The sequence below is a fragment of the Meles meles genome, chromosome 2 (assembly GCF_922984935.1).
Source record: "Meles meles chromosome 2, mMelMel3.1 paternal haplotype, whole genome shotgun sequence".
NCBI lineage: Eukaryota > Metazoa > Chordata > Mammalia > Carnivora > Mustelidae > Meles > Meles meles.
In genome coordinates, this window is record NC_060067.1 from 6,956,905 (window position 1) to 6,980,433 (window position 23,529).

Here is a 23,529-nt window from a genome sequence, read left to right on the forward strand (position 1 = left end):
AAAGAAAGCAATATTGGAGGGGATCACACAGGCTTTGGTGTCTGCCAAACTTGGGGAGATGGGAGGGGGTTGTGACAGGAGGATTCTGTCCCCAACTGTTATCCAAGCCCTTGAAGAGGTTACCGAGATGTTTCCAGCAAGAGGAGACGCTATCCTGACCTATTTAATTGTGACAGAAATTGATGAAGCTGGGGGGAAATGCACTAAAATTTCCTTTTGTCTTATTTGGGAGCCAAAGTTACACGTCTCTCCCTCATCTGTCTATGCAGATATACAAAGCAAAGGGGAACAAGAAAGATTTTACAGATGTTACTCATTCCCCATCTGTGCGAATATGTAGTCTGTTTTCCAGGAAAGAGAACAGTAACCTTCATAGTTCCTAATTAAGAACAATGACCACAGTGTATTAGTCCCTTCTGTTCCTCCATGTGGAAAAATCATTGTATGTCATTCCTAGAGGACTTTGGCCTCATCGGGGAGATTTCCCAAAGGTCAAAGGTCTCTCCTCACAAATCGTTGCAATAGGGCCACACCTAGAAGGGAAAGGGAGTGGAGTTCTTGTAGGAGAGGACACGTATCTATTTCATAAAAGCCTGAGTCTCAGGCTCAGAAATGATTTTGAAGGCCACAGAGTCGACATCATCTGGGAGCTGGTTAGAAATGCAGAGAGAGCAGTCTCTACTCCAGGTGAACGAAAGCAGTGTTGGTATTTAAACAAGACCCTCGGGGTCCTCCACAACAGCATCGACATACAGACGTCGGCCAGAGTAACTTCTAGCAACGGAGAACTCACCCTGTACAGGATAGCCCATTCCATAGTCCCTTCTTGGGTAACTTCGATTGGGGAAAAGTTATTCTTTGTATTAAAACTAACATTACTAAAATTTTAGTTAAAATTACTAAGAACTAAAAACTAAAATTTGGTCCTAGCTCAACTCTTTGGGGGTCATATTGAATAAATCTAGCCTGTCTGCCCCATGATAACCCCTTAGATATATAAAGATAACCCTCACAGTCTCCAGTTTCTCTAAGCAAACATTCCCAAGTCCTTCACCGTCCTCTCTATGACATGGTTCAGTTTCTTACCATATCCCAGGAGTCTTTTCCAAATATACTCTAGTTTTTATAAGGTTCCCACTGCTGATGGTGGGTTTCAGAAGGTCCACGTAGTGCTGCAGATGTGATCTAGAAAATGACAAAAAGGAATGATGACCTCCTACACCCTAGACCCTACATCTATTAATATGATCTGGGGCTAAAACTGTCTTTTGGGGTAACCACTAAGTCCTTTCATGCATTTCTGAAAATGTGTTTGGTGTCTTCTGTCCCTGTGCCCTTGGACTGAAGCACCGGACCTGACGTTTACTTCTGTTATCACGTATCTGATTAGACTCCCATCTCATCTCCTCTCACACTCAGAGATGGGTTTCATCCAGATTCTATCATTCAATGTATTTGAGTTCAGTAGCCCAATATATGGTCTTAGTTTTCTCTGTTCAATCATCAGTCCATTCGACAAATAATTTTTTGGTATCTACTTGGTCCTAGTCCCTAGAGAAACAGAATCGGTAAGACATCCCACACCTCTGTCCTCACGGGATCTCGCTGCTTTGAAGCGTCCGTATTTGCCATACCTGGGAGGGTGTGGTTAAAAACAATAAGGTAGAGTTGAATGTATAACCGGTACTTTAAGGGCTATGAATTACAGTCTCATGATCAAATACTGAGGGCAAATAAAGTATCAGCGAAGCAAAGATTCACCTGGTTAAGGAAGGCTATACAGTCACATCCTCCTTGACAGTTGCTTCCTGGAAGGAAAAGCCTCCCCAGAACTTCCCAGCCTGACTCCACCTTAAAGCCATCTACGAACCTTTAAAAAACACTCCAAATCTTATCCTAGGACTGACTGAATGGAAAATTGGGGTTGTGGAAGGAACCAGGACATCAGTATTTTAAAACTGCCCGGAGGGTTCTCATGTGCATCCAGATTTGAGAGCTGTTGCTCTGCGTGGCTCTCGGAAGCATGGCTGTGTGCCTCTTCCCCTCGCCGCAGAGGCTGGCTTGGCCAGCGGACCCCATGAGCAGCTCTGGGTGAAGATGGTCTCCCGCCGCGGGGGTGGGCGCGGGGTGGTGGGGGGCAGCCAGCGTGGGACTCCCTGACGGGAGCTGCCTGCTACAGCTGGCGGTGTTAGTGACGGTGTGTTAGAGTGTGCTGGAAAGTCGGCTAAAGGAAGACTGGGCATAAGCTTCCCCGGCTTCCTCTGCTAGCAATCAAGGTAGCAATTTCTCATACGTGCTTGTGCAAGATACAAGTTTGCACTCTAGAAAGTTCTGTTGTATGAACTTCCTTGGCAGGATTTATATGTGTATATGTTCGGGTACATTTTTTTTTTTTAAAGATCTACTTACTTATTTGAGAGAGAGAGAGAGCGCACATAGGGAGAGAGAGAGGAAGAAACAGACTCCCCGCCAAGTGGGGAGCCTGAAGATGCAAGGCGTAATGCGGGACTCGACCCCAGGACCCTGGGATCATGACCTGAGCTGAAGGCAGAGGCTTAACCCACTGAGCCACCCAGGCGCCCCACGTTCTGGTGTATTTCTATGTCTCCACCAAACATAACACTTTGTGTTTTCCTGGCATTTGTTGGAAGCAGCGTAGGACAGGAGAAGCAAGTATTGTTTACGTCCTGAGCTGGAAGAATTTTTATAACGAAGACCGAGCAGACTTTAGATCTCTGAATAACAAAATAATGTCTGAGACAAAAGCCAGCACGGAAGATGTGACAAAACTGAAGTTCGTTTAATTAGAATTTGACGTCTGCCTTTTATTCTTCTCTGACAACAGTTTTAAGTTTTTAACCGGTCGATTGAAAAAAATAAAACTGACACGTACAAGATTTCAGACACTAACCTGTCTACAGGACTGGCTCTGTGGTTAGGAATTCACTGATCTACGCACCATCGACCCTGGCCCCAGCCAGCTCTGGGAGCGTCTCTATAATTATGTGCCAAGAGGGGCAGTGTGGTTGGCTGCAAAGCCAGGGGTCAGCAATTCTCTCGAAACAGATCCGGAAAACAGACTGTGGCGACCTGACAGCATGTACTGTAAAGTCTCTTACACAGAAAACACACAAAACCACAGAATTCTTCGCCAGGAGCATTCCGTGGGGTCAGGGGAACGCCTTGTAGGGGCTGCTTTCTGACAGAATCTTCGGCTCGTCTTAGAGCACTCCAGTGGCGGCAGGTAAGTCTCGAGGGGTCTGGAGGGAAGTGTCCGCCCTCCAATCCGTGGACTTTTTCTGGATGTAGTGAATGCTCAGGCCCCACGCGGACCTGGAGCGATTCTGGGGGACGTAGCAGATGCGACGGTCGCTAGAGGAAGGGCAGCGTGTTTGTAACCTGAGAGGGGCAGCCAGACCCAGCAGAATAGGAAAAGACTTTTGGAATTTGTGTATTTTAAATTCCATACTTCAGAACTTTTTTTTAGTGAGTTCTATAAGGTACATAGTATATATGTCATGGAATATGCTTAAAACTGATAAATGATTAAATGATAAATTTCGTTTATATATGTCCATGTGGTACGGGTTTCGTAGATTACACGTATGGTGGAAACAAACAAACAAACAAACAAATGTCAGGGACCTGAGGTGAGCTGCCCTGTTGATGAGGCCCCCTGGGCTTCCAGTTCTTTCTCCCTCCTGCTCTGCCTTCACTGTTTTGCTGGAAGGAAAAAGCAGAGACAGAAGCAGCCAAGTGTGTGGCTAAGAAAGCCTTTTCCTTACATGTCTTGCTGCGTCAAACTCCGAATGACAAGGCAGGAGTCATAAGGTGCGTTTTCCCTCTGCCAGACTCTGCAGGAACGCTCGGTTGAACGGCAGAAGAGGACAGAACAGTCCCACACCTGCACATCTGTCTTACGACGTAGGAGCTGTTGGATAAAAAGGACATTGTACTCAGATTGTTTACTACAGCTTTTCTTTTCTTTGTTTTTTAAGATTTTATTAATTTATGTATTTGAGAGTGAGAATGGAAGAGAGCGAGCGAGCCTGAGATGGGGAGGGTCAGAGGATGCAGCAGACTCAGCGCTGAGCAGGGAGCCCGGGACTGGACTGGGGGCTCCATCCAGACGCTCAGGGATCAGGACCTGAGCTGAAGGCAGCGTCTTAACCAACAGAGCCATCCAGGTGCCATACTGTAGCTTGTCTAAAGTTGTTCCAGGCAAACTTTTAAAAAAATCTATTGGAGGAAGCCTGGGTGGTAAAAATGGTTAAGTGCCTGCCTTCAGCTCGAGTCACGATCCCAGGGTCCTGGGATCAAGTCCTGCATCAGGCTCCCAGTTAGCAGGGAGCCTGCTTCTCCCTCTCTCCCTGTCAATCCCCTGCCTGTGCTCTCTCTGTCTCTTTCTCTCAAATGAACAAATAAGATCTTTAAAAAAACCGAACTATTAACAGAACAGGTAATTTAAACACATGCCAGTGACTTATTTAAAAGTTTACTGTTGTTGAATGGTTCTTAAAACCTATTTTGTAGCATGTTTTCAAAGAGCAAATGAGACTGCCTCGTTTGTAGTGGGAGTTTAGTAAGGGTTTGTTTTGTTATTATTGTTTTACTTTTTTAAAAAAAAAATTTATATCATGACATAGCTCCTCCCTTGGCCTAACTTTCCTGAGATGGTTCTCCAGACTTCTGGAAGGTTTTTGGGAGAAATCTCTAGATGTTTGGTCGTTCTTTGGATGTGGGAACCCTGGAGATGTATTCCCTCTATTCTCTCTCCAGGCGGGTCTGGTTTCAATTCTCATTGTCCCCGATGCAATGTGGGGGCTTCATTGTCCCCGATACGGACCATTCTTACTGAGCAGGTCCCTTGCAAGGTGCTCATAGCAGCCAGGTTGCTTTTCCTGACTCAGAGGGCCCCGAGGAACTGGCAGACCCCACAAGTCTTCACTACCAAAGACGGTATCTTTCATTTCTATGTCCCTGCCGCCTCGCACAGCGCTCAATGTTTGTGGAATTCAGCTGATCAGGAGAGGCAGGGTTAGCGCAAAGGAATGGTTCTGCGAAGGCGGAATGTCAGACACAATCCTCGGGAGGGGTGGAGAGGTCACCTTTGGGGGCCCAGATCTCTCAGCCAGTACGACAGAGTGGGAGCTTGATCTGTCTCCAGAGCGTCTGTCCGGCTGTCTTTCCTCAATTCAGGTGACTGACTGGTGGGTGAGGAGTGGCCCCATATGGGGAGTGCTGGTCAGGAGGATGGACTGGGAGGAAGACTCTAGACCTCATCGGAAAACGAAAACCAAAGTAGCAACATGGCGACCTGTGTCCCAGCTTGGGCTCCTGCGGCACAGCGCCATGAGCTGGGCGGATTCAGCAGCTGTCGTCCCCGTCTCATGGGTCTGGAGGCTGCTGTCACCACGGCTGGGTGCCGGGGAGAGCTCTCCTCCCGGGATGCATACGGCCTCCTTCGTGCTGTGTCTTCCCATGGCAGAGAGAGAGTGGGAGCGAGAGGCAGCGCTCTGTCCTCTGATGAGGCTCATGTGATCATCAGGATCCCGCCCACACCACCTCACCCGAGCTTAACTCTCTCCCCAAGGCGCACCTCCAAATACTGGCACCTGGAGGCAGAGGGCTCCAGCAGATGACCTGGGGGAGCAGAGCACGGTCCACAGCAGCCTAAGAACTTGGGCTGGAACCGTGATCTTCATTTCGTAGCAAGCGCTTGGGGCCAATGATTCAAGGGCACTGTGCCTCAGTGTCCCCACCTGTCAAATAGAAATAGAAATACTCCCCCATCAGGGCGCCGCTGTGAGGAGCGAACCAACGCAGTTAAAGGAGTTTGGCAAGTGGGAGACACCGCGGGAGTTATTTTTATTATTGGCTGCTGTTCCCCGGGGAAGTGGGGGCCGCCAGACACTTGATTTTTTTTCTTATAAAGATTTTATTTATTTATTTGAGAGAGAGAGCATAAGCAGGGGGAAGGAGCAGAGGGAGAGGGAGAGGCAGGCTCCCCACCGAGCAGGGAGCCCGACGCGGGGCTCGATCCCAGGACCCTGAGACCATGACCGGAGCAGAGGCTTAACCAACCAGGCGCCCCCAAAAGGACATTGGATTAGGTGGAAGGCAAGCTCTGCCCTGGACCCCCGCCGAGCACCACTTTAGAGGGACGACACTTACCAGTGACCTCAACGTTGGCAGCAAGTGCCCCGGAGCAGGTGCGTCCGCACTGGGGCAAGGAGCACGGGCGCCCCCTCCTGTCCGCCCGCTTCCACCCACCCCCGTGCAGGTGCCGGCGCTTGGCTTCCCGCGCCTCCCCCGGGCCCGCCCGCTACCGCCCCCTGCTGCTGCCTTTTCTTAGCGTCTCTTTGTCTCCCTTTTCCCTCCTCATGGGAGAGTGTCAAGGCTTTCGGCCCCATTCTGTGGCGACCAAGGAGCGCTCTTCCCTCCTCGAGACCCCTAACCGGGACCCGCGGCTGCCGAGGGCTGACACCTCGCGTTTCCTCTGCTTGGACCCTCACAGTGGGAATCAGCGGAGGCCACCGGCACAGGAGGTGCTTGGGGGCAGCAAGTCCAGACGGTGCTGCCGTCTTTTTAGCTCCCAGATTCTTGCCTGGTTCTCCCTTTCTCTTCCAGGCTCAACACATCGTAGAGCCCTTCAAGTACAAGTAGTTTGCAATGCCCCGGGTTGTCTCCAGTGATGGAAGGCATGAATAAACACCCTGTGTCTACACGCTGAGCTTAAAAAACAGCACCTCATATAACGCTCTAACTATGCTATGAGAGTGATTGATTATGAAACAATAGATACTTCAGGCTGTCGGTGCTCAGGCATGACCCTGCCAGACAGAAGACACAGCATTTGTCCGCAGCTCTGCTTCCGGGCAGATCACGGTGAACGCGACAGGCACAGATGCAAATGGCAGCAAGTGTGGCCCCTGGGGCTGTTGTGGCCCCAAATGAGGACAGCTCCTGGGAAAGTTCCAAGGAAATTGAAGCTCGGTTTCACCTGGATACAGTTGAGAACTGCTGTCCTAGGCTGTTCTGAGAACGAGCCTTGTAAATGATAAAATAGTCAGACATGCCCACTGCCCTGTCTGACTCCGAAGGGCTGGGTAAGACACAGAGGCCTGGAGACTTGGGTCACTCTAAAACAATCAAGGGGAGTCAGATAGATATTCAAACCCTGACTCTACCTCCTACTCTGGTGGGACCTTGAGGAAGTTATTAACATTTCTAACCCCTTGATTTCCTCATCTGTAACACGGGCATACAGTATCCACCAGACAGAGCTAGTGTGAGGACGACGTGAGATAGTGATGTGTGGGAAGCGCTCTACACAGGACCTGGAATATAGAGATCCTATAAAGGATTTGGGAGAGAAGGGTAGGCAAGAAATGGTGTACGGGAGGAAAAACATACTTTCCCTCTACCCGTCTGGTTTTCTGGCTGAGGTCCAATCAATCAGACCGGCAGGAGACAGACCAGCAAGAGAAAACCAAACAGAAGTTCCTTAACACGTGCACCGTGTACGCACCCATGGGGGGTCCCCGGTGATGCGTGACCCAAAGAGGGGTTGGAACTTGGGCTTTGATACCATCTCGGGCTAAAACAGAGGAAAAGCGTTCCGGGGAAGCAAATTATGGGAGGGTGACGAGGGAGAGAGTGGGAACGAGGATTGTTTAGTAAGGCCGACCGTGCGGATTCAGGTCAGTGTGGTGTCCGTGTCAGCAGGAGCTGGCAGGAGTTCTCTTCCCGGGTGCCCGGGGGGCTCAGTCCGCTGCGTGTCCGAGTCTTGATTTTGGCTTGGGCTGTGGGGTCCAGCCCCAGGTCGGAGCAGGGAGCTTACTTGTCTCTCTCCCTCTGCTCCTCCCACAACTCGTAGGCGTGCTCCCGTGCTCTCTCTCAAATAACAAAGTACGTAAATAAATAAATAAAATCTTTAAAAAAAAAAAAAAAAAGAATTCTCCTCTGCCTGGTACTGGAGAGGGAGACGCCTTTCACAAATGGGTACTTCCTTTACGAAAGGAAAACCTATGCCCTCTTTTTTGAACTTTCTTGCATCAGATGGTTGTCGATGGCCTCCGCTCAAAATAATTCAGATGCCATAGAAGCCTATTTGCGGTGGCACGTGTTGGTACCCTTCGATAGTCAGCAAATATTCACATCGAAGCCCTTCGGAGGGCGCTTGCTGCCAAAGGAGCGACGCGCGGTGTCTTCCCCACACCAGGAGATAAGGCCAGGAGAAGGGCAAGTCGGGGGGTCGGGGGGCATGCCCTCTGGATCGGGGCTCAATGACTCACAGGGCTCGGTGGGGCTCCAGTGGTCCCTGGGGGAGACCGCAATGTTGCCCACCACCCTCCTGAATCAGAATCCCGGGGGAATACCTCCGGGGCCTCTGTGGAGGGCAAATTAAATGTGCTTCCTGCCTGTGATGGGGCAAGAAGGAACCAAGGATCCCCCAAGGTGGTGGCGTCAAGTTAACAAGAGTCCAATTTGCTTTAGGTTTTCTGTTTTGCTTTGATTTGTTTTTGCTTTTGTAAGAAGCAAAACTGTTTTTTGCTTTTTGTGGGGGAGCAATTTTTTTGTTGTTGTTAAAAAAAAATTGTCTTCCAACCTAGACAGTTGTGCAAGGCTCTGTTCAGGACAGTGTAACTGCCGACTGTGTGCAGCTTATGGGTTCTCTCCGCAGAGAATTTTTATTTAATGAGCAGCCGCCATGAGTAAGGAGTAAGGCAGCAAGCAGTGCGGGAAGAGACGCCTTCCTCGGACTTAGTCTGTTCAACAGACTACGAATTCCTTGACGCCAGACCTTTCCCATATCTGCCCGGTGCCCAGCTCAGAGCGTGGTAGTTCCAATAACAGCTAAAACTGGAGGCCCCCTTGTGTCCTACGCACTATTTTAATGACCCCATTCAAATATCATAGCCATTCATGGAATAGCTTTCAATGTTACCCCCCTTTTTTTAGAGATTTTATTTATTTATTTGACAGACAGAGATCACAAGTAGGCAGAGAGGCAGGCAGAGAGAGGAGGAAGCAGGCTCCCTGCTGAGCAGAGAGCCTGATGCGGGGCTTGATCCCAGGACCCTGAGATCATGACCTGAGCCAAAGGCAGAGGCTTTAACCCACTGAGCCACCCAGGCGCCCCTCAATGTTCCCCCCACTTTATAGGTGAAGAGAATGAGGTACAAAGAGGTTAGATGATGTGCCTGAGTCGCACAGCGAGCAAGGGTCAACATCAGGGTTTCAAACTCAGCCTGGGTTCTACTGCTTGCCCGGTACACAGTTGGTGCTCAATAAAGACGGACGAGACAGCATCGATGCATGTACGAGCCCATGTTTATCTGCAGGAATAAAAATTTCTCTCATGCTTTCAGCACCTCAGCATGTCCCGGTGCGTGCGTCTTCTGGTCTTTCTCCACGGAGTTCTCGCATTTCTGGCGGTGAGTAACCACCGGGGTTTTCCCAATTCTTCCCTTTCTGGGGCTTCGAAATTTACCAGCAGGAACCCCGAGTTCCACACCACTTGGTCTTCATGGCATCCAGATTCGGATACTCTAGAGACAAGGTTAACCGTGTCACTTGCCCCCCTCCCCATTCTTATGCCCTTTTATATAGATGAGAGAAAAACTGTCCAAAGGTCTGATAGGCAAGGGAAGCCACTTTATTTTACTCCACTTTATAAAGGTTTTATTTATGTATTTGAGAGAGAGAGCAAGCCGGAGAGAGAGAAAGAGAGCGCGAGCCGCGGAGGGCGGGGGGAGCAGAGGGAGAGGGAGATGGATTCTCCACTGAGCAGGGAGCCAAGGGCAACCACTTTAGATTTCTAAGTCGACGTGACTGTAATCCTTGTGCACACCAACAGCTGGACAGCCGGACAGCCGGACAGCCGGACAGCCGGACAGCCGGACAGCCGGCCCGGCCCGCACGCGTCGTGCACCTGCTTTGCGAAGGAGTAGCCTACAGGAAAGCATCTCGTCCTGGAGAGCTCAGGCAGTGCTCCTGCGCTCACGTTCCTTTTACGATAAAACTCGGGATTCCTGCCTATACACTAATGTATAATCTCTTGAGCTTTTACAAGCTGTGAACCACGTATATGACCCGGTAAAAACTGTTCATTCTCTGGAACATTTTCTTCCCCAGGAAGGCCGTGTTTCCCAGGCTTGAATGAAACTCTCCTCCTTATGTTTCGAGGTTCTAAAGGGGTTTCTTCACTTTGCACTGATACCACTCCCTCTTTCAAGAAAGGATCTACATTTATTTTTGGTAAAATGAGGGTGCCTGAAGCAACTTAGAAATCAGTGAATTTTCAGAAATGTTGGACTTACTCACTTCCTCTTAAGGTGGGGAGAGAGGGAGAGTTTAAACTAGAAAAGGGGGAAAGGCCTTTCTGCTCAAGAATGTCTCTACAATACATTCTACCTAGGACAATATTTAGTTTTTCTTTCTTTTTTTTAAAGATTTTATTTATTTATTTATTTGACAGAGAGATCACAAGTAGGCAGAGAGACAGGCAGAGAGAGAGGAGGAAGCAGGCTCCCTGCTGAGCAGAGAGCCTGATGCGGGGCTCAATCCCAGGACCCTGGGATCATGACCTGAGCCGAAGGCAGAGGCCTAACCCACTGAGCCACTGAGGTGCCCCTTTAGTTTTTCTTTTAAGTTGCAGAGAAAAGAGTCAATAGTTTTAGAGGGAGATGGAAAAGGAGAAGGACAGAAATATGAGCATCTGATGTACAGTCTTCAACCTGCTGGGCACTTTGCCTGAAATACTTTTTCTTCCGCTTCTCCCCCAGACAGGAGCCACCCCCCCCCCACCGCCCATCACTCACACCGTGTTAATTGCTAGTCATCCTTGACAGCAGAACTTAAATAACCCTTCCGCGTCCCTCCTAACCCACCCTCACCTAAAGTCAGACCATCTGGCTATACCCAGACCACCTCTGCCGTTCGTTCTGGCTTTCCTGACTGAATGATTCATGGAGCACTGAGCTGTTTGAGGTTTGTCTTCCCTACCAGAACTTTATTCCCCAAGCACAGGAACTCCATCTGCCTTTTCAAGACGAGCTTCCCAGGGCCCGGCACAAGGTGGGCACTCAGTAACTCCATGACACATGACTGTTGAATGGACTTTCCATTCTCAATGGTTGTGTCCGAGGACTTCGTGAGCAGGTGTGAAGCCTCTCCCTGGGCATCTGTCTACCTTCAGTAGACCCACTCCCCCAAGCCCTGGCCTTTCAAGGCCCTGGAGCCCAGCAGGCAGCGGACACCTTCTGAAACCAGGAGAACTGAGTGCAAATCCCTAAGCGTCACTCACTACATCCATGTCACTTCCGACAAGCCTCTGAGTCTCATCCCTTAGAACACGGGTTGTTGTGAAAATCAGACGTGTTAATACTCAGGAGAGTGCTCTGGGCATGCCAAGGCACTGGTAAACTTCGTCTTTGGGGGGCTTCTGAGAGGCATAAACCAAGGTCCACGTGAGGATCAGAGCTCCCAGGGTGGATTGTCAAGTGTCTTGCAAGCAGGAAGGTAAGAATTGAGGGATAAAAAAGGGTCTTCTGGGGGGGGGGGGGCAAATCAGACTGAGTTGGCAGCCATTAACCCGTAAGACCTGTCTCAAAGAAAACTTCCCAAGGACAAAGGCACCATAAAGAAAAATGGTGAAAGACTTTTCAGTTTGGGAGTGCTCTGGCTAGTTAGTGCACTTGCTTGGCCGTCTCTCTTCTGGTCTTCGACCAGAGTTTGAGAACTCTGGAGAAATAGAAGTTACCTTGTACGAAACTGATGGTAAAGTAATTAAATCCTGTGTTTAGAAATGCAATTTGGTGGGAAGCCATTGAGTATCACCTGCTGGATACTGATGGGTTTCGCAAGTTTTGGAGTCTTCGTAGCTTCATTTCGGCATTCCATTTCCGAGTGTAGACATGTGGTCCTTCGAGTTGTCTTTCTAAATGGTTGAAACGTCTTTCCGGTTCCCTTATTAATTAGTGAGTTAAATACAATCCTTGATGCTTGTTCCTTTCATATTTGTGTAAGAAGTGTGATTATATTCTTGAAAAATACCCTTTAATGGCCAGAGTAAAACAAAACACAGACCCCTCTCCTCCTTCCGGTAGATGAAGACAGAGAGGTGAGATGGTGGGAAAGTTGGAACAGGATCCTACAGTATCTCCCGTTTCACGGATTCACTCACTAAACCCTTGCCAGTGTCAAGGCACTGTGAACTTGGCCAGACACTGAACTTGGCACGTCATTCTAGTCGTACCGGGAGATTCAACAGCAAGGGCTTTAGGGACACCGCACAGGTGTAAGGACATGGTGAGGCACACCAGTGTTATCTGACATGCTCCACGCCGGTCTTCACCTCTTTTGGCCATTGTATCCCTTAGGGAATCTGTGAAAACCCTGCATCTTTCACCCATGCATATACATCTTGCATAAAACTTCAAGCAGACCCTCTAGAGATCCAGGGACTTCTGGGGTTCAGGACTGTCGCCCTATGGAAAGGCTGCTGTCCACTTCCCTCCACGTGAGACAAACACAAATGTTGCTCACTTCAACACCTCTCTCACTGCTGCGTCTGACCTAGCAGGTGCTGTGTCCTGCAGCCAACCTTCTGGGGGGGCCTCACAAAGTCGGCCTCCTCGCTGGCTTTAAATGTCAAAAGTGAGGTGTCTTAGAGCAGCCGGGGCGGATGGGATTGCTGCATGAGAATTTCTCTCATGCAGACTTGTAAGGAAGAGGAGGGAGATGGGAAGCAAGGGAGAAAGAAAGGAACCAAGGGAGAGAGAAGCAAGAGGCAGCGGGGGGCATGAAATCACCATTGCCCTTGGCTTTCCTGTGGTGCTAGACACGGGGCAAGGCCACAATGTTCAATACTGTTAGCCCTCCTAGAACCCCGACAACTCAGAAAACAGCAGACTTCAATGTCACTCTCAAATGGAATGTCTTCCCAATTCCTTGTTCTTCACACAGACTGCCTGCAGTATCTGTATCTTTTTGCCATTTATATATAATGGGCATTAAATATTTATGAAGGAAAAGATAAATTATTGATATTTATCATACCCATGTCCCTGTACCGTTTTCTTTCCTTTTTAAAAGTCATAACCACCTTGAATGGCGTCCTCTTCTGTTTTCATCTGTGGCACTGACCATGAGGCATTCACAGGATCTAGCTGCACGGTTTCCTCCGAGACACACAGCAATAGTGTTTGTGTTTTCTCCTTCTTTGTGCTTCTGCTTCATTTTCGTCTCCCCCCGATGCACACTTTCCTTTCTGCTTTTACATTGCTTCCAGCCATCACTACATTCTTAGAAAAACAGCTTTTGGTTTGATTTTATTTTAAAATTTTGATTCATTTTTAATCAAAACGGGTTTTGATAGTCTGAGCTTGCAACCAGGACCCCTCGGTGAAAACACAATCATAACCTCATAGAATATTGGAGTTGGAAAGGAACTTGGAAATTATATTTTCCTTCTCACTGGTACCAGGGACCCCTTTTTCGGCCTTTTAGCGACAAGCAACTCTCCCCCAGAGCTCCGATGCTTTAAGAACCCTGTCTACTAACTGCATGTCAAATCCTCTATCTCATTCATTATCTTCCCTCTTCTTAATCAAGCAACACCTTAGGGGACATGTCAGTTGGCTCACGGGGACTGGCCTTACAGAGTTCGTCAATTATGTCCCACAGATTTCTGGGTCAGTTCTAGCCAGAGCTGCTGACTCTGAGGAGACCCAAGGTGCACAAAACATGTAACACGATACACAGTTGGAACGCGTCTCCCCTCTCCCCCCCCCCCCGCCACTGTCACACACCAACAAGTTGTTTGACTTTGAACTTCAGTTCAGCAACACCGAGGGTGGGGCAGGTCACAGTACTGCAGAGGATAGACGGTATTTATGGAGGCCCTAAATCGTCAATAAAATGCAAACTGTGTTCAGTATGCTTGAATTAAGATAGCCTGGAAGTGAGCAGCCCTTATAGACATTTCCAGACACATTTAAGAATGTCTAAGTATTGGTGCTTATCAGAGCCTATAATCTAGGGGAGCCAGGCGGGCTTAGTCAGTAGAGCATGCAACCCTTAATCTTGGGGTCATGAGTTTAAGCCCCACATTGGGTGTCGAGATTACTTAAGTAAATAAACTTTTTTTAAAAGTCTGTAATCTAGATAAGTCATTTAGATTGCCTCATTTCCTGCGTGTGGAGATAGGCGTTTCTTTTTTTTTTTTTTTAATTTTTTTTTTTATATTTTATTTTTTCAACAGAGAGAAATCACAACTAGCAGAGAGGCAGGCAGAGAGAGAGGAGGAAGCAAGCTCTCCACGGAGCAGAGAGCCCGACGTGGGGCTCGATCCCGGGACGCTGGGATCATGACCCGAGCCAAAAGCAGAGGCTTTAACCCACTGAGCCACCCAGGTGCCCCGAGATAGGCGTTTCTATGCCTTACTCCAGAAGTGGGAATGGAGTACTCCCCCTCCTGTTAAGGTGAGGTGCCCTAAGATTTTCAGACACTTCTAACTAGGGCAGGATGGGGTGTATTTCTTCCCTTGGGTTAAACAGTATGTGCACTATAAAAATATTTCACTGCCATTCATGTCCTCTTTGAAGTTATTTTTGATTCTTAAAATTCACCATGAAGTTATTTTAAAAATTCTTAATTTCAGGGCACCTGGTTGGCTTAGTCCTTAAGCATCTGCCTTCGGCTCAGGTCATGATCCCAGGGTCCTGGGATCGAGCCCCGCATTGGGCTCCCTGCTCAGCAGGAAGCCTGCTTCACCCTCTCCCACTCCCCCTGCTTGTGTTCCCTCTCTCACTGTGCCTCTTTCTGTCAAATTAATAAATAAAATCTTAAAATAGAATAAAATAAAATTTCTTAATTTCTATATGGACATTTCTATCAAGATAAAACCAGAACACTGCCCTGCCTTAGCAATTAGCAAGACTAGTCACTACTCTTCCTACCCGAAAAAGATACAACAAATTGTATACTTTGTTTCTCTATTTTTAAAATAATGTTCATGATATTCACTACAGAATTATTTATAATGGCAAAAAACAATCTCAATATCCACCAGTGGGAAATCTCAATACAGTTTGGTTCAAGCGTACAGTGGTTTCCTGCTCTAGCTACTGCCAGGGACAGCGGCTGTGACGTAATGCCACATGAGAAAGGGTAAGTGGAAAAGCAGTATGTACCGTGTGAGCTCATGTGCATGAAAACACACACACTCTATGCTCTAGAGCACAGATACAGAAACAGACTGAAGTGATCTGTAGCAAAATATTAATAAGGATTGTGTCTGGACTGACGAGTAAGGACACTGATGGTTTGAAATGTATATAAGTACGTGTGTGTGTGTGTGTTTATAAAGCAGAAACAGAAGTGGTTTCACTGGTCAAGGATTTGATGCCTGGGAGAAGGGGCAAGAGGAATCTTACTTTCCCTATACATCCTTCCCCTTCCCCGCATATCAGTAATTTAATTCATTTTTTCCCTTAAAATCGGTTTATAGAGGAACTAACTTTAATTACTTTCAGATTCTATAGACGCTTTATTAAACAATTTAACGACATATGTAAGTGCGCATGACCTAGACCTGTGTATGTGTGCGTGTTTCCTGACCTAGTAAAGGGGAGGGAAGAGGAGAGTGTTTAAAGTTAAAATCTTTCCAAATTAATTTTTCCTGCTTATAAATGTTCTACATGCTCATAGTAGAAAAATCAGCAATTAAAAAGGACAAAGGACATAAAAACTACCCATCATAGCACCGTAGGGTGGGGCACTTCCCTCCAGACCTTTTCCCCGTGCATTTGTTACCTCCCAGTTTGGTGTGTTTCTTTAGAAAACAAGAAAAAAATTAGGATTTAAATTAAATTCTGATTCGTCTCATTAAAATCTCTCTCCCAGAGATCCTATGACTGCAGTCACGGCAGAGGTGTCATTGGATGATTTTTACTTCATGACTTTGTAATGGTTAAAAGTTAAATAACCTATTTTTTAACACTATAGTCGTCCTCCCCTTGGCTGGGGGGACACCTTCCAAGACCCCCAGTGGATGTCTGCGTCTGTGAACCGTGCAGAACGCTCCATAGAGGGTCCTAATAAAAGAGGACAACCATAACAACTTATTGTACTGAGAGTAATGTGAACGTGGCCTCTCTCTGTCTCTCTCATAACACCTCATTGCACATGACTCTCCTTTCTTCTGGGATGACACGAGCTGATAAAACGTCCACACGATGAGAGGAGGTGAGGTGAGTCACGCACGGCTGACTGCTGAGCTCTGAGCGTTCGTCAGAGGGTGATCACCTGCTGTCCGGCCACGGCTGACCACAGGGAGCTGGAACTGTGGGAAGCAAACTCTGCCTACGGGGGACGCCAGGTGGGGGGGGGACCTACTGTAGTTGTATTTCATCATTAGGAGCCGAAATCACCATAAATTTTCATCGACCCTTGTCACTCAAGAACAGCCTAGCAAAAACAAGGGGGGTGATGGTATCCATGTCCTTGATGAGTGTCTTTTCCTGCAATCAAGGACACGTTCGTAGCTGCTTCTCTTTATAATTTCAGTAACAAACGGAACCCGCTGCTTGCTCGGCAAGGCTTGTAGTGGTGGGTGGCGTGAGTTCTAATCCGAAGCCACAGCTCCGGGGGCCTCTAAGAACAAACACGTTAGAAGCTACATGGTGCATCACAAGAACAAATTCCTTAAATTCCCTTTCACTCACACGGTAAATTTAAATCGTCAGGCTAAGAAACCATTCAAAGGCTGACACCGCCAATTCGCAGTTTTCGCTTGAAGAACAGTGTAACCCGAGTAATAACTCTTCTCTGCTTTGAAACAAGTCCCGAGCATCATGACTTGAGAAGAGACAGCTTGTCGAAGCCACTTTTAATTCTGTTTCCTGCTCTCCACGGAGAGGGTAGCAACTTAATACCCTTTTAGGAATTCTAGGAGAGGAGGCGTGAAAGAGAGTGAAGCTAAAAAAGAAAGGATTGAATTGGGGCAACCCCAGAAACGGGTAATTTCAGGCACCCGGCATTCTTCTCCCACTCGAGGGGAAGCTTTACCTGTTCTCACACCCTGACTGAGCGACCTTGACTGAGCGACCTTGACCACCTAATGGAAAGTCATGAGGAAAGTGGCCTCTGAATCCATCCAAGGCCCTGATCATTATGTCTTCACTGTTTATAAAGTCAGAACATGGACATCCCCTCCAGCACCACGGGCTGCTTATTTTGGTTTTGTTTTCCAATCAGTTCTCTCTCATCAGCCATATTTGAAATGTTTTCCCCTTTTCTAGTATCCTGTGGAACACTTTTCAAAGTTTTTTACCTACACTGCTAGAGAGTGTCCCATTTTCCTGCTCTTCTAATTACATTTATGGGATGTGACCTAGTTGTCTACTAGCCTGGTCTAAAAATATGCTGAACTAATTTTCCGAGTCACATTTGCCAATACCAGATGAGCTAGGCCTCTAAGTTATTTTAAAATACTTCAAAATATATGAAAATATATCGCCCGGCGATCTTCACAACTGTTCAACAAACTACTGGATACTGGTACAGAATGGCCACAGACAGTAGGTGAACCTCAAGGTCGAGCGCTCAGCTGAGGCCAATTACGGAGTCAGACCAAAGCACTCCGAAGCACAAATTATCCAGTTTTTATAGGCAAGAATATTTTTCTTGGTCTTCACTCAAATTTGCCTGTTCTTGTATGGCCTGCACCTGGTCAAAAACACCTCTGATGTTCTCAAGATAAAGATCTACTTGCGAAGCTTCTGTGAGGGGAGTTCCAGGCTGTTCAGACACCAGACTGAAGACTCATTGTGGCTTTGCCACTTTGCCTGACAACAGTGATTAAAATTAACTTCCGACTCTATGGCAGGAGCAGGGTTCAAATATTGGGGCTATTATCTTTGGAATTGTAATTTTTTTAGTTCCCGAGCATATCACTTTCCTAGGATGGCTGTAACGGATTACCACAAAGTCGGTGACTTAAAGCAATAGAAATTTATTCTCCTGGAGGCCAGAGGTGAGGAATGAAGGCTTCAGTGGGGCTATGCTCTCTCCTAAGGCTTTAGGGGAAAATGCTTTCTTGCTTCTTTCCAGCTTCTGGTGGCTTGTAGGGTCCTTGGTTTGTGGTAACAGAATTCCAGTCTCCGCTTTCTTCTTCATACAACCTTCTCCCCTGTTTCTCTGTGTCTGAAAACCCTCTCATTGGATTAAATACAAGATGAACTCATCTGAAGATCCTGAACTTATTTATCTGCAAAGGCCCTATTTCCCAATCAGATCACATTCACGGATACCGAGGGTTAGAACTTGGGCTGTCTTTTTAGGGAACACAGTCCAACCAGCTACAGTGACCAACACATTGCGGGCATTTCACCCACCCTTGTCGTGTGTCATAATGTGCTCCCTCAGAGGACCTGCTGGGGGGCCAGGGGTGGCACCACCCCATGAGATGAACATGGTACATCTTCTAAGACTATCAGTTTTCTAGATTTTTTTTTTTTTAGAAAAATTTAACTGACAATTTAAAACCTGCTAATATTACAACAAATCTACTGTGTATAAATACACAATTCACATAAGTTTTTAAGATGAAATGTGTGAACCCAGCATATTTCTGAGCCAGGCAATACCTTTCTTGCTGGGCCTCTGAGGAAGGGCGTTCCCTCTTTTGCTGATGGGGAACGTCAGAGCAAAGGTTTGGGCTCTACCATTGCAGTTTCCATTGTTTGCCTATTACTTACGACATCCTAGGAGTCTCTAATATATCCTTTGTTTTTGTCAAGGTAGAAATTTCAGTAGTGTTCGCTGTAGGCTGCTTCATGGAAACAAATTACTGACCTAGTGAGTCCGTCTGCATGTCTCCCAACTTGACCATCTGGGCTCAGCAACATCGTTCTCTGGTCTCATCCATTCTGGGGCAGGTGTGATCAAACACAAGTTCGGGTGTGATATTTAGAATTTGTACAAGGGATTTATTCAACATATATTTATTGATCCATGGTATGGGGATATAAGAATGATCGAGAAGAAACCCCACAGACAGTTCTTGCTCCTTCCAAGCAGATGACAGGCAGAGATATAGGCATGTGTCTCCTCTGTGTTATTAGAAGTAATGGCAAATATGAGCATACCTGCCCCTACTGCCCATTTATCTGACCGGGATAGCCGTTGCTAGATGATCTTGGTGCTTTTTCCTGCTGAGCCCTTGTGTCAGTCTGCTCTGGATGCTGTGACAAAATGCCATAGTACCGGTGGCTTAACAAACACGGGTTTATTTCTCATAGTTCTGGAGGCGGGGACGGCCAAGATCAAGGTGCCGCCCGTGTGTTCCTGGTGAGGGCCCTCTTCATGGTTTGCAGAGGAACAGCTCCTTGTTGGGTCCTCACATGGCAGAGAGAGAGAGAGAAAGAGAGGAAGCAAGCTCCTGTGTGTCTCTTCTTATAAGGGCATCAACCGAGTTCATGAGGGCACCGCCCTCATGACCTAAGTACGTTCCAAAGGCCCTACTTCCAATACGATCACACTAGGGATGAGGGATTCCATATACGAATCTTAGGGGGACACAAATACTCAGTTCATAGCAGCCCAGCTATCTAACAAAGGACATCTGCTTCTTTGGGGTTGGTATCAGAAACGAGAGCATATTGTTTTTTGTTTTGTTTTTTATTGATTTATGTATTTATTTGACAGACAGAGATCACAAGTAGGCAGAGAGGCAGGCAGAGAGTGGCGGGGTGGGGGAAGCAGACTCCCCGTCGAGCAGAGAGCCCGATGCGGGACTCGATCCGAGGACCCTGGGACCACGACCCAAGCCGAAGGCAGAGGCTTTAACCCACTGAGCCACCCAGACACCCCAAGAGCATACTGTTTTAATCACCAACTTCAATAATGGTACACTCAGAGCCATGCTCTTTATTTATGAATAAGTTGGGTTTTTTTTCATGAGGTATTTTCGGCATCGTTATCCACTCAAATTCATGCAAGGGGCTGAAGACATTTGCAATATTACAAGATGTCACAAAAGACCCCAGTTTGAAGATTTAAGTGGAAATCCCACTGAGTTCAAAAAAGGAAATTTTTTGGCAATATACACACACAAGTCAGTTGAGGGGGGAGAAGATTAAAATCAGGTCAAAACCTGGCTGCTCGTCGGGGCCTGGCTCTGTGTGTGCACGCGTGTGTTGGGAGGGGGTGGGCTAGGGTTATGCCCATGGGCTCGTAGACCACCTTGCACCGTCTCTGACTTCCCAGAAGGGGAAGCAGCTGGGGAAAGAAGCATGAAGTTGGCACGGGGCAGAGCGGGGGGTGCACAGACACAGCAAGAAGGGTGTGGACCCATGGCTGTGGTGAGAAGGAGGGATGGCCCTTAACTTGTCCCCAAGTCTGTCCCGGGGGGTTCCCACTTTATCCAAGATATCGTATACCTTGGCAGAGTCACTAACTTAGAGCAATTACGTTGAGTAGCTCCTTCCCGAGTGCTGAGCAGTCTGGACCCATTTGGAAAGGAAGCAACAGGCGGAAAGGAAGAGGAGGTTCTAAGACACCTGCATTCTCCTTTTCTAGCAGGGGGTGCTTGGTCTGTCAGATGAGAGCAGCGACAGCAGTCCTGGACCCAGGAAAAGCTACTACATTCTTCAGATGCTGGTAAGTCAATGGCGTATGGCCTTTCCCCAAAAAATGAATTCAGCTCCTTTGGACCAGGATTTGTCAACGGGGCACTATGGACTTTGGGGCCGGGTAGTTCACTGTGTCGTGCTGTCCTGGGCCCTGTGGGACGTTTAGCGGCACTGCTGGCCTCCCCCGGACAGTGCCCCTCCCCCCACACGTGACAACCGACAATGGCTCCAGACGTTGCCAAATCCCACTGCGCGGCAAAATTCTCCTGGTTTAAAACATTTGCTTTAGATCGTTGCAAGACAAGTTTGTATTTGAAATGTAGAAACTTAAGACAGTGGTGATGTTTGAGGGGCTGGTAAAACTTGAATGTGTCTGAATTCTTCAAACCTCTTGTGTATGGAACCCGAACAGAAATGTTTTGGATTCCGTGAGAACAGACTTTTTTCCCCCCCTATAAAATACGTCTGTCATACTAGAAAAATTCGGTATTGGGCTAAATATAAAAGACATAAAGTGGAAAATTTATCTAATACCATCCTAAAGGAAATCCTAAGACTAAAATAGCGCCCACCACCAACAAAAATTAGTCATCTAGGGCATAATGACTAGGATGTTTTTAGGATCTAATTCCTGCCTAAAAAGTCTACTGGCTTCCTCAGCCAACAGACCTTGGGCTCCGGAAAATTTTTTACTTACATCTGCATGGGGCGCATATCCTTTTAATTAAATTTTTTATTTTTTTTTTTCATTTGCGAGAGAGAGAGAGGCCTGGAGAGAGAGAGAGAGAGAGAGAGAGAGAAGCAGACTCCTCGCTGAGCAGGGAGCCAGATATGGGGCTCGATCCCAGGGCCCTGACATCAGGACCTGAGTCAAAGACAGACACTAACCAGCGGAGCCACACCCAGGCACCTCAGCCCTGACGCGTTCTAACAGGCATGCAGCCGTGACAATAAATAGGTCAACAGCGACAAGGAGGTTATATACAAACATTTAGGCCAAGTGAAAAGACACTGAGGAACACTGCGTTCTGTGTAACGAAGCACAGTTGTGTCCAAAACACTTCTCGAAACTGTCCTGGTATCAAGGCACCTGCGTGGCTCAGCTGAGGAGTCATGGTCCCAGGGTCTTGAGACGGAGCCCTGTGTCCGCTCCGGGCTGGGCGTGGAGCCTGGTGGGAATCTCTCTCCCTCCCTCTCTCTCTCCCCTTTCCCCCTCTCTGCAGCTCCCCACCCGCACTCATGTGAGCGCACTCTCTCTCTCTCTCTTAAAAACCAAATAAAAAGGAAAAGAAGTGTCCTAGCAGCGAGTCGCCCTGATGAGGAAGGAAAGCAGTGAAATGAAAGGATAGAACCCACCCAGCCCGTCTCACCTGCCGAGTCAAGTCAGCGGCGGGGAAGTCACTCAGGTGGCGGGTGGCGGTCACGGATAGTGCCGGGTTCGAAGCGTTGGTGGGGGCCCGGGTGCGCGGATACGGCCCGTCCCCAGACCTGGGTCCCCGAGCTCTAAGTTTGCACCTGCGAGGACAGATGGCATCAAACCGCAGGTGGATCAGGCAAAGGCCAAACCAGTTCCTGGATGCGTCACCCCAGCCTCAGGGCCGTTTGGTCATGTTCCGCAGGGTCCCCTGTGCCCTGCCCCCCGTCTCTCGGGCCACGGCCCTGCGCCTTCACATGGGGCCACCTGCGACGCGGCCTCTCTGCCCTTGTGTGCAGCCAGTCCAACCGCTGAAGCCGGAGAAAGCAGACGACAGGAAGGCAGCCCACCCGCCGGCTCTGCGGCCTCCCAGCGTCTGGGGCGCGACAGCTCTGCGGAGACCCTCGGTGGGCGCGGCGGCCTGCGTCCCGCTTCAGCCTCCCTGGACGGGGAGCCCAGCTCGGAGACGCCCCGTCCCCGCCCTCCCCACCCGGGCCGGGCTCCCCGACAGACACGGGGCGGCCTCTGCACCCGGGAACCCGGGGAAGCCCGTCGCCGGGTCGGCCAGGCTTCTGCGTCCTCCCGCTCTCCCCTGGGGCGCAGCGCGGCCCAGCGCCCGCCTCCCCGCGCGCCCCGCCACCGCGGAGCCCAGAGGGGACGTGTAAGCGGAGGCGGTGGCCCTGCTGGCGGGAGCGCCCGGCCCGTCCGTGCCGCTGTCCGGTGCGCAGCGCCGCCGGCAAGGCCCCCGGCCCCTCCAGAAACGAAATTCCTCCAGAAGGAATGTTCGCAGCCCCAGGAAGGTCATGCCGGCCCGTGCTCGGTGACCCTGAGCCCTTTCTCTCGCTGTGGCCTAAAAATAAAACAGCGTTTCTGGACTGTTGAGGATTTTTTATGAAAAGGTCCGTTTCCAGCCGCCTGGCTGGCTGAGTGGGTCGAGGGTGGGACACTTGATTTCGGCTCCGGGGGTGATCTCGGGGCTGTGGGATGGAGCCCGTGGTCGGCGCTGCCCAGCGGGGAGTCTGCCGGGGGTTCTCTCTCCTTCCCGCTGCCCCGCACACCCCCCTTCTCAAATAAATAAAATCTTTTAAAAAAAGAAAAGAAAAGAAAAGGCCAATTTCAGGCAAAATTGGGAAGCCACAGGAATTTGCTATCTGTTGCCCCGTCCTTTTTTTTTTTTTTTTCATTTTTCTTCCTGCCCTGGGAATTCAAATCGCTTATGCTCAAATTGTTTCTACCAATTCTGGGAAGATTCTAAAGGCGGTCATTTACACTTTTAACACCTACAGTGCTCTTCAGACTATTAACATTATCCTGACATCATTGGTTTCTAGTCCTTGAGCTGTGGCCCCCGGAGTAGCCCAGATGGTAACAAACGGAATAATTCTAAACTGGAAAAATCTTAAAGGAAAAGGCTCGGAAAGGGACTGGTTTAGCAGGAAACATTTAAAAACATGCCAGTTTTCTGCACAGTTC

General features: G+C 48.5%; 1 protein-coding gene across 8 annotated transcripts; it reads left to right on the plus strand.

Moving 5' to 3' along the window:
• Window positions 1-96: 96 nt before the first annotated feature.
• LOC123929281 (translation initiation factor IF-2-like) lies at window positions 97-22,965 on the plus strand. 8 transcript variants are annotated; one of them, XM_045984796.1, is made up of 5 exons: window positions 97-802; window positions 8,062-8,244; window positions 9,375-9,440; window positions 20,590-20,670; window positions 22,262-22,855. In XM_045984796.1, exons 2-5 carry the CDS (start codon window positions 8,072-8,074, stop codon window positions 22,719-22,721), a joined length of 780 nt encoding a protein of 259 aa, XP_045840752.1. In that variant the 5' UTR covers window positions 97-802; window positions 8,062-8,071; the 3' UTR covers window positions 22,722-22,855. The 8 variants fall into 8 exon arrangements, with proteins under 8 accessions (XP_045840752.1, XP_045840770.1, XP_045840712.1 ...); XM_045984814.1 differs by having other exon boundaries at window positions 20,593-20,670; XM_045984805.1 differs by lacking the exon at window positions 97-802 and adding an exon at window positions 2,474-3,244.
• Window positions 22,966-23,529: the final 564 nt, after the last annotated feature.